We start from the raw sequence: 10,799 nt of genomic DNA on the forward strand, positions 1-10,799 counted from the left end.
ATTTACTAGATACCCGAAAAGTTTGGTTCCATTCGGTTCTAAAGAAAATCGAACCGAACCGAACCGACCCGCGCCCACCCCTATTCACATCTGCAGTTTATGGGGTCAGTAAAGGTCATTACAGGACATTCATACGACAAGAAAAAAAAAAGTAGTTTATCTTTAAAAATTTTAAAAATATCCACATCCACGTCAGCATGATAGAGACAAAAAATGACAGATATATAGTGGGGTGGAAGGAAAATCAGTAAAAAGTGAAAACAAGTTGCTACCTACCTACCAAAATCAAGAAAATGACATTCAATATTCCGTGCTCTATATATACCCCTCTTTCACTGGCACTCTTTTTCTCTCTTCTCCTCATTCACTTGGATTTCTTTTGTAGAGAAGCCCATAAAAGGTACCACTGTTCTTTCCTCTCTTTTTTATTTTTTTTATTTTTAAAATTTTTTCCTTCTTTTTTTATTGTTCATTTTTTCGTTTTCTTTTGATTTTCTTGGTTACTTATGGGGACAGGGTGTCGCTACTTGTGGAAAAAAAAAATGGTGTTTCTTGGGTTTTGGTTTAAGATAAGATTTTGTCATCTTGATGTCTCAATTCGGTGCTCTGTAGTTCATTTATGCAAGTGGTTAAAATTTGAAGACTTTTTGAATGCCTTAGTTATATGTACAAGATTTTCAGTTTCCATAGAAAACGACTTTCGGTCTGGTGATTACTTGGATCACAAAGGGCAAAGATTGGATTTTTTGGTCATGAATTGTTGCCAATGACCAATGATTTTTATTTTTTATTTTCTAATTCTTGAATGAGGAACTAGTGAAAACATTTGAGCAATTTGAAGAATATAATCTAAGCCGTGTAACTCAGTACAATAGTAGCAAACTAAGCATATAACTCTATTACTATTGGTTTATCAACCCAATCTTTCTAACCAATTTGGCTATGTTACTTTGGGATGTATTTTGATCTTCTCGTTTATCGTATTGGAAGACTGATTGGTTATAGGAATGACTATTCTAGTGTAATCTGAGGCTTACACTTTGTTAGGGCAGATTCAAATGAGAGAATTAAAAATCTACTGGAACTATTTAGCTAAGGATTCCAGATTCTTGAATCAATGAAGCCGATGGAACTGCTAGAGTTTCGTCTCTTAACACCGTAGGAGCTAAAAGAATCACAATCATGTATATGCTCACCAATTGCTTCCTGGAATTAATTTTGTTGAACTGGAGGCACAAAACTATTAAGAACTTAAATCTGTCAAGTACTTTACTGATCAATGGTCATTTCTCTCGATAATCGTTGCATTTTAATAAATCGCTGAATCATACCTTAGTTCATGGTACAGTGTCCCACACTTCAATTTGTCACTGCTCTCAAGCATGACACAGGTTGGGTCTGCCATGGGAAGAGCATCTCACAAACTTTAAAAGACTTGTTTCTGATATGCTACTCATTTTAATTGGTGTTTTATATTCTTATAAAAAAATAATTGATGTATCTTATGGTATCCGAGCCCAATTGTTGAGAAATGTTGTAATTCATTGTATAGTTTTGTTAAAGCTTTCCCGTTTCTTTATGTTGTTGTTAACTAACATATCTGTTCTCTATGGGTCTGTTTCTTCAATTTGCAAAATTGTCTTCGTATTTTGGAATCAATTTTTATGCATTCAGAATTACTGGCAGAGATTAACACTTGCAGTGAGTTTTGAAGCTTATCCTGTATGGCTGAAATACGACTTTCTAGATGTGCATGAAACCCATATGGTCTCTCCACTCGTAGAGTATTAGGTTCAAGTTGGACATTTGGAATATTGTAGACAATGTTATTCTTTATAAACTTTCTTTTACATGTATGCATTATATGATGTAATATAAATTGAATCAGCGTGCACATTATGAAGGGCAAACTCGTTTTCAACGTTTTTATAATTCTTATTTCCTAGTAAGTTTTTCTAGAAGTATTTATTATCTCCATATGAAATCAATTCAAACTTTCTGCTCTTTGCAGCCGGTTTATTAAAATAGAATCTCTTTATGAAGCGCTGTAGTTATGTTCAAACCCAGCTTCATTTCAGTCCATTATTTATTCCATTTGACACAACCCCTCACCTTGACAATGACAGTTTGCGGCATTTGCATTTTTATCACCAAAGGGGGATGATTTTCCAGTCTAGACAAGATGGAATGCAATGGTGGAACTTCGGGCTTCAATGAGAAGAGAACTTTGGAGAATTCTACTCCTGCTAACGAATTGAAAGGGCGAACAGAAAATAACACCAAAACTTCTGTATTTGTCAATCATGGTAAGTTTTGCTTATAAGTTTTAGCTTTCTAAAGAGTCGGAACTAACCGTGTCTGACTATTAGACATATGAAGTGGGTTTGGAAAGTTATTTTTGTTTCTCTTTCAGTCTAATTCAAATCTTTGGCAACCATACTACGTCATGTTAATTTAAGCTGATCATTCTTAGGCCCCGTTTGGTACCCATTTTTTTCAAAATGCATTTTTCTCTTTCTTCTTTTAAACCACACATTTTTTATTAAAATAATATTACACGTAAATCAAAAACTTTTCCTTATTTTTCAACCATATATTTCTCATCAATTTACTATTCAAAAATGCATTTTTACATAAAAATGTCTCCAAAACACTCTCTTATTGACCTTATGTTTGGTTCATTGCTCATAGGCAACAGATTGCACCTATGCCCTTAATTTAACACTCTTGTTGTATCTTTCACTTCAGAAATATAACATGGAAAAGTTTCTGTTTTTATAGTTTCACTTAGTTTTGGAACGCTTGTAACCGAGAAAAGGTGCACAAGAGTTCTATAATATGTCTAACTATGTCATGCAGCTGCAATTGCATGGCAAGAGAGCAGAAGAAAATGGATTGGAGATATATCTCAGAGGTCAGAAAGGATGCCGAAGGATCCAATTATAAGGTACTGTATGTACTCACCTTGTTGTCTTCCTTGAACGCTAATTGCAATATGGGAACATGCAAATTATGTTAAAAATTGAATCTGACTCTGTTATTTGCTATTGCAGCTGGTCGATGACCTACGAAGATGTACTCTCAACTAATGACCCTTTCTCCGAGCCAATCCCTTTATCAGTAAGTTAACTGGATACAAACGCCAAGTACAGAACTAACTCTACACTTTTTGGGTATACCAAAACACATTTTATGACCCCTTCACTTATGGCCACCTACTTTCTGTGCTCTTTTAAGTTAGTTTTATGCCATCGTAAAAGACGAATTCTTGTGTTTGGCCTATGAAATTATTGATTTCATTACTCGTTCATTGATTTGATGTGTATATGGATTTCGCAGGAGATGGTAGACTTTTTGGTGGACATCTGGCAAGATGAGGGTCTTTTCGACTAGATTATTGTATTGTGGTTGTATTCTGGATCCTTCTTTTTCGCAGCAATATGGATATGTTTCAAGCCATAACATTGACTATTACAGCATCCTGCAAACATTCAATTTTCCAGTTTCGCCATTTATGGGTTTCAGCAAAAGTAGCTATCTGGGGATCAGATCAATTAGTTAAACATTTATAGTTGTAATCTTCTAGTTGTTGGTGCAGCTTCTTAGAATATCGAAGAGTTACTACTAGATTGTATGTTATGTCCAAATCTTGATGTATCATCGTATTTTCACATTCATAAACCAAATCGTTGCCAGCCTATCATTTGGAGAAATTTTTAATTTTCCTTTACAAGGTTTGTGGCCTAGGTCGGAAGTGAATGCATGAGCTGGATGATCAATTCATGGAATGCACTCATTTTCAAATAGAAATTCCATGGTTTGAAAAGATAATCTGGTAATATTAAATAGATTACTACAATAAATTTGGTAACATTTCTTCCTATAATCTCGAAATTTTTAAATAATTACTTACAATTTCACAATTTCGAAATTGTAGTTGCTTGCTCCAGGACCTTTCCATCAATCCACCTTGAAATAATCCGATATGTTGAAATTTAACGGTTGAAACAGCTCCTGACGTTCCCATCTGGCACGATCACTTCTATACAAATGTGGATATCTGTTAATGCTCCAAAAACATTTAGTACATCTCGATCTTACTGTGTACGCCCAGAAGAATCCGTGACTTTTGGGGTTTATATATAGATAACACCACCGCATTGGAAAGGCAACCTGCGGGAAATTGAATCTGTAGGTGGTGTTTTCAGGTAGTTCGTAAAGAGAATTATCCTTGTCTGTGTATTTGCACATGAAGTAAATTGGATGGTTTCCATCATTGGCTAATGTGACCTCCACATCTGGGAATAATTCAAATTCGCAGTTTGCAGGAATGAAAGAAAGGGTGAGGACTAGCAAGAGAAATGTGAAGTTTGTGTAGGCTCTCTCTGCCATGGAACCGAACATGGCAAAGATTCGGTTGCCGTTTGCTAATGAAGATTGAGGTTGGGTTTATGTCTTATTTTGGGATTAATGGTAGAGATTGGTACAGGCATATTTTGCGGTCGAGGGATAGTTTTAAGCCAAACAAAGTGAGGAAATTGTGAGAGAGCAAATTAACAAATTTAGAGGTAGTTATTGACCTCATAAAATAGATATTATTAAAAGGTCAACTGTTTTTTTTTTTTTTTACCAAAAGTTTCCTTGGTTTTCTGTTGTGATTTTGGGTTGTAAGTCAAGTAATTTGCGAGTAAAGATGGATGTTTCGATGTTCTTTCAATTGGAAAAGGTGTTCGACTGAAGATATTCTTTCAATTTTTGGGATGGCCGACCTTGGATTCCATTTCAATCCGAGATGGATTTTTAGAGAAGTGGAGTTTTTCAAAGTGTGGTTGGAGATCTCAAAGCTGTATATTATTCAGATTTAAGATCTTTTTTAATTGCAATGATTTTATTTATATGCATTTTTAAGGGTACTTAAGTCATTTTTATGCCAATTGATCATCAAGTGACCATCATGATTAGTCATTTTTAAGGGTAATTAGCCATTTTAAGTCAAGTTTCCAAGTGGGAGAGTTTGTTGAGGTTTGTGCCGAATTTGTCCAATAAACCCATGTGTATATCAATGATTTTAGTGCATTGAAGTCGAAGACTAATTCTAAAGATATTTTTAGTGCAATTAGTCTCCAATGTGAGATACTTTTTCCTTAAAATGCTAATGCTTCCCAGGGATGCTAATAGACTCGGATTCATCCTTCAAGATACAATTATCAAATTTACGTGATAGTAGCACTACAATTATTAAGAAAAAATGGACTCAAAAAATATGTAGAGAATATTATGGAATGAAAATTAGAAGTTTTATAATGAATGGAATAATTGAGTAGTAGTTGAAAAGTTGTGTTTTGAAAAAGTGATATAACTATTGCATTATGTCTATGTGAGGACATACTTGTTAAAATAGGACAAGTCCAAAAGTAATTATAAAAAACCACGACTTTTCACTCCAACATTCTAGAATATTCTGTCAAGTGTCATACCTAGATGATGCTAAGTCCAATTTTCTGAAATAATCGTGCTAATGCTATTTTTACAAAAAATAATTTTCACGTGTTAAGTATCTTACTTTCAAGGTTAGTTTTTCATAATCCGAAATTAATTTCAAGAAATTAAATATACTACAATAATCTACTCACTCAAGTCGACATATAACCTCTGAGATCTTGTAATCGCCCAACATATCTTCTTAAATAATTAGTCAAGTTAATCAAAGCCCAACATATCCAAACGAAATTCCTCATTATTAAGGATTTCATTGAAGGGATGCATTGACGATAAAATATCCAGGTTAATCTTTTAAGTACAGTTTATTTTGAATCTTGATTTACCAGTATTAACTCCATTTATGAACTGAGTGGAACCTACCAGGTTAATTAGTATAAATCTAAGAGTTCACATAATTTCACCCAAACAAACTCTAAATACTTGGCATTCAACTGATACATAGGAATTGTAGAGTTTCCATAAATTATGCGAAAACACGCAGAAGAAAATACATCGAGCAATCAGCAATGTCACTTCACATTATAAATTAACGATCAACCACTAGAATACACTTTTAAGTAAAAATAAAACACCTCCTATTCCAAGAAAATAAACACGTCAAAAATATAAGAAAAACACGTTTCTACAGTTCTTTACACGGGTACCCCTCTACTTGGATGAATGCCGTCGGCAGATACGAAATCTGAATATCGTTCCACGTACGAAATCAACAGAATGTCATCCAATAACGTCTTCAGTTCGCTGGAGAAGCTCCAATACATTGCCGGCTTTTCTTTTGGCCCTGTCGGTGCCATTCTCTGACAATTCCTTCAATGCGTCTTCTGCTCCAAGCTCACTGGCAACTTTCAAGTATTGCGAATCACCCGTGCAAAGTGACCATAATATCGCTGCTGCATTTTCCCGGTTGCGTGGCGAACCAGTCTTAATCACCTCAATCAAAATATTGATTGGCTCAGCTTGCCCAATTGCTACTTTCCCTTCTTGATGGCTAGCAAGAATAGCCAATATTGCTAGAGCTTCATCCACCATTCCTCCTCCGGGATCCTTAAGCAATCTCATAAGTGGTGGTACAATTCTCGCCCTTACTGCCCTCACCTTGTTTCCTTGATAGATTAAAAGGTTAAATATAGCAGTGGCCGCATCCTTCTTTCCTCTTGGAGTCCCCTGGCAGAGCAAATCAATTAGAGGTGGGATGGCTCCAGCTGCTCCTATTGCCACCTTGTTCTCGTCAAGAACCGACAAGCTAAAAAGGGTTGCTGCCGCATTTTCTCTAGCCTCCATGCTACCATTCTTTAGCACGTCCACTATATCAGGTATTGCACCGGCATTTACAATGATTCCCTTGTTGGCCTCATTTATCGAGAGGTTAAGAAGTGCTGTAACGGCATGCTCCTGAGTCCTTGGATCGGTAGAGGATAACAGTTCGACTAGCAGTGGAATAGCTCCCGATCCAGCTATACATACTCTATTATCAGCATTTCTTTTTGCTAGCAAACGAAGCTCACCTGCTGCAGCTCTTTGCTGTTCAATATTACCATTTGCAAGTTTCTGCAACAAGGCATCAATAGCAGCTCGATCACAGTCTGAACCACCAATTCCCGATCTTTTATTGCGACAATTCCCTTGTTTTTTAGGCAGCTCAACACCATTACTCTCACACCACAAAGCAATAAGACTCTTCAAAACATAATTCGGTGTTAAGGCTGTGTGCGACAGCGTCTGCTGAGTCTTAGGGCAAGTCTTGTGACCTGCATCCAGCCATTTCTGAATGCAGGACCGCTCATATGTCTGCCAAAGAAAATAGTAACTGAATAAAAGTTCTTGAATTAAAGAAAGCACTACATCATAGATGTAACCCGGAATTCAACCTGTCCAGTAGACACAATTACAGGATCTTTCATCAACTCAAGCGATATTGGACAGCGGAAATCATCTGGGATGACTGGAGATCTGTGCTTAAATGAACTCTTGTCAGCTTCATGGGCATCAGGGACGGGACTTTCTGCCATTACACAGTCCTTTATCTTCCGAAGGAGAAATGACATCGTCTCCAAGTACTCCTCTGGTACTCCAGCTGGAAATCCACTGCATGAGATAACCATGTCGTGGATAGCAAGTGACTCTTTCTTTAGATCATTTATAGTCCTAAGATGCAGTTTCTCAGAAAGCCTTTTGAAAATTATTGCGTCGGGGTCATCTTCCATTTGTGCTGCAGCTAAATCCATTGCCAGTTGCAAATCAAGAGACTCCATTTTACCTACTGCTCTTTTGAATTGTGTATGCACAAGTTCAATCTGCAAATGGAAGAAGATATCATTGCCACTAAATTAAAAAAATAAAAAATAAAAAAAGCTAGCCCATAACCACTTCACATCCCGTCTTCTGTTAAAATGAGGAGTACCTGTTCTCGAACTTCCTCTGGTATATCAAGTTTATCATAGGGAATCTGACGTAATGCTTCTTCTATCTGTTCAGTGACAAGATCAAACTTACGTGCTATTTTGTCCACTTGCAGTGCCTGTAAAACACACGGCACACCATAATAACAACTTGAGCACAACAGTTACCATTAAAAGGTTCTGTAGTTAGCAGATTATATGAGTTGTCTTGCAAAAATAAATAAATGAAAAACTGTTAAAAGAATGTTCAAAGTAGATAACATAAAAGAAATACATTTCGGTGAAATCGTCTTGCATTCACTACCATAATAATTAGAACTTCATGGAGTCTAATATTGTAAAAAATGGACAGGGAAATAAGTACTTCACGTGATCCATTGATATTTCTAGTGAGACATAAATAACTAAGGAAGCAACTAAAACAAAACTCTTATCTTCCTAGTCACAACTACGTACTAGAATGTGTGTCCTAAAACTTCAAAAATGATAACTGAAAATTAAACATAATTCTGTAAAAAATTATTCAGTGTGTACATAAACACAGGAAATACCAATAATCCGAAGACACGAGTTTAAGTGTTATTCCTACATCCCACAAAACGGACATGTTGGGATAACAAATATGGCAGGAACCTTAATTTACAGTGCTAAAATGCTCATTCCTAGAGCTCTTTTATTCTCATAAAATCAATCTTTTAATCATAATACCGTGATGAAGACATGCCTGTGATGATGATCAATATAAGAGTTACAGTTCAATCAGTTTAACCAGTCATCTGTTATGATTAATACATGCATATTCTAGTAATAATTGGCAAATTAATTATGTCTACAATTCTTCAATTAAGTGATAATGATAGAAAATTTCCAAATACCAACACAGATTCTCAAAAAATAGAGAAGAAGAACATGATAAGGTTATTTTCCCCAAATTATATCTATTCTTATGTATATACCTGAAAAATCTTACTGCCTTCATGTACAGATTTCAGCACCTCAAGAGCGGAGTCAAGAGCGATTCTCAGCGAGTCAAGCCCCATAACGACTTCACTTCCAAGCTCTTCTTCTTCACCGTCCCTCAATTCCTCAAACAGAGGGCTTAACAACTTCACTCTTCTCACCAGATTACAATACATCTTCTTTGCAACCGTTCTGCAGTCGGGCAATCCGGATATGGCCTTGACCGAGTCACTTATTCGACTCAGTACCGCCTCTCTCGGATTATCCGTCATCTGAAATTCCAAGAAAGCGAAGTTTTGGAGGGATTAACAGAAGCCCAGAGACTAAAACAGAAAATTTTGATGAATTTTTTCGACGGTCGGTGATTGTAAAATGAGTTGACTCAGCGATTTTGATTTCTTTTTCCAAAATTGGCCCAAGAACAAAGAAATTTCGAATTTTGTGGGAAACTAGAGGAACCCAGCTAAGGAAATCGATTGCATTTCAAGAATTTGAAATATATTACTGGACGATCCGTATAAACAGAGATTGAAGAACGTCAAGCTAGAACAGAGGATTATAGCCAGAGATACGACTTTAGAGAATGGGTTTTCATTTTACTTCTTCGTTGTTGAATGAGATTTCATTTTACTGTTTCAACTTAGAAGAAGAAAAAGTAAGAACTGCAGGAAAATGAAACAAGTGGGAGGATGAGAAGAGAAAGGGGATTATTGAAAAGGATGAGATCACTCATGACAAATTTTAATAATTATGAGTTGACAAATTTACCCTCAACCCCTCAATTATCCTCAATTCTTCTTCCTGATTTTGCTCAAGGATGAACAAACTCTTAACTATTTTCAGATCAATTCATTTTTAATGATTTGATAAAATCTTAAGCTCATGCCCGATTTAAATTAAAATCCAATTAAAACCTCTAATCAAAGTCAGAAATTAAAAATTTGGATTCGACGTTACACATTCTTTATAAAATATTGTATGACACTTTATGTGACTATAAAAGTAAACTCTTCTTTTGACAATATCTAATATTTTTTTAATATAAACTATAAAATATATCATTACATCTTAAAAAATTTATTCCGTGTCATCCTTTATTTTATTTTTATTTTTTGATGATGGACAATTCGCAATCACTATTCTTCGAATGCGCACTGAATAAACTCTCGAGTTGACGTAATAGTCTGCAAATCCTTTATTTAGCATACATAGTATGGTCTTTTAAGGAAAATTTATAGTACGTATTAATCCTATATATTCTAGAAATTCAATTTCTCACTTGAATTATTAACAATGCAATTGGGCACTTGGATTTGACAATTGGCGTATACGGAATGCTTTATTGTTTGTACATCTTGATTTTGATTTACGATTCAGCCGTCGATTTCTTTACTTGCCGACTTCTTCAGCCGTTGCCCGCCCGTAACGGTTTCCTGATTTTTCCTTTCTATTATTCTCCATTCTTATTTATCGTGCTTTTCAAACTCCAAGGTTTATTGTGGTTGACATATAAATTTTTTACTATTTCCTAACAAACTCGACAATAATACAATTTTTTATAGGCAGAAATTATCTTGCCAATGTTAAAACTACACATTTAAGACCCCGTTTGACACTTATTATTGTAAAAATGAGAATAAAAAATATAATTGTTATGGAACCCACACGAAAGTTAGAAAATCAAATATGGTGGCTTGATATGATAGATAACTATCTTATTTTTCATTTTTGTGATCAAAGAATGAGAATCAAACGGGGGCTTAATCCCCATTCGAGTCTTTTTTGAAAATAGTTTTTAAGAAGTAATTTAAAATATATATATATATATATATATGAAAAACTTATCAGAACTTGTATCGATGCTAATGTGACAAAATATAAGTGGACTATTTTTTTTCATTTTTCATCTTTTAATAGTGTTACGTCATGTGTTGTTTG

The 10,799-nt window shown here is 35.1% G+C and overlaps 2 protein-coding genes across 2 annotated transcripts; one reads left to right on the forward strand and one right to left on the reverse strand.

Moving 5' to 3' along the window:
* Nucleotides 1-320: 320 nt before the first annotated feature.
* LOC111366199 lies at nt 321-3,730 on the forward strand. The gene is made up of 5 exons (XM_022986906.1): nt 321-400; nt 2,127-2,306; nt 2,860-2,947; nt 3,054-3,120; nt 3,340-3,730. Exons 2-5 carry the CDS (start codon nt 2,183-2,185, stop codon nt 3,391-3,393), a joined length of 333 nt encoding a protein of 110 aa, XP_022842674.1. The 5' UTR covers nt 321-400; nt 2,127-2,182; the 3' UTR covers nt 3,394-3,730.
* A 2,204-nt stretch (nt 3,731-5,934) lies between these two features.
* Nucleotides 5,935-9,555, reverse strand: LOC111366205 (U-box domain-containing protein 14-like). Its single transcript, XM_022986917.1, has 4 exons — nt 8,858-9,555; nt 7,904-8,020; nt 7,371-7,796; nt 5,935-7,290 (listed from the first exon to the last, which is right to left on the reverse strand). The coding sequence occupies exons 1-4, from the start codon at nt 9,131-9,133 to the stop codon at nt 6,220-6,222; spliced, it is 1,890 nt and encodes a 629-aa protein (XP_022842685.1). The 5' UTR covers nt 9,134-9,555; the 3' UTR covers nt 5,935-6,219.
* Nucleotides 9,556-10,799: the final 1,244 nt, after the last annotated feature.

The sequence above is a fragment of the Olea europaea genome, chromosome 2 (assembly GCF_002742605.1).
Source record: "Olea europaea var. sylvestris chromosome 2, O_europaea_v1, whole genome shotgun sequence".
Lineage (NCBI taxonomy): Eukaryota > Viridiplantae > Streptophyta > Magnoliopsida > Lamiales > Oleaceae > Olea > Olea europaea.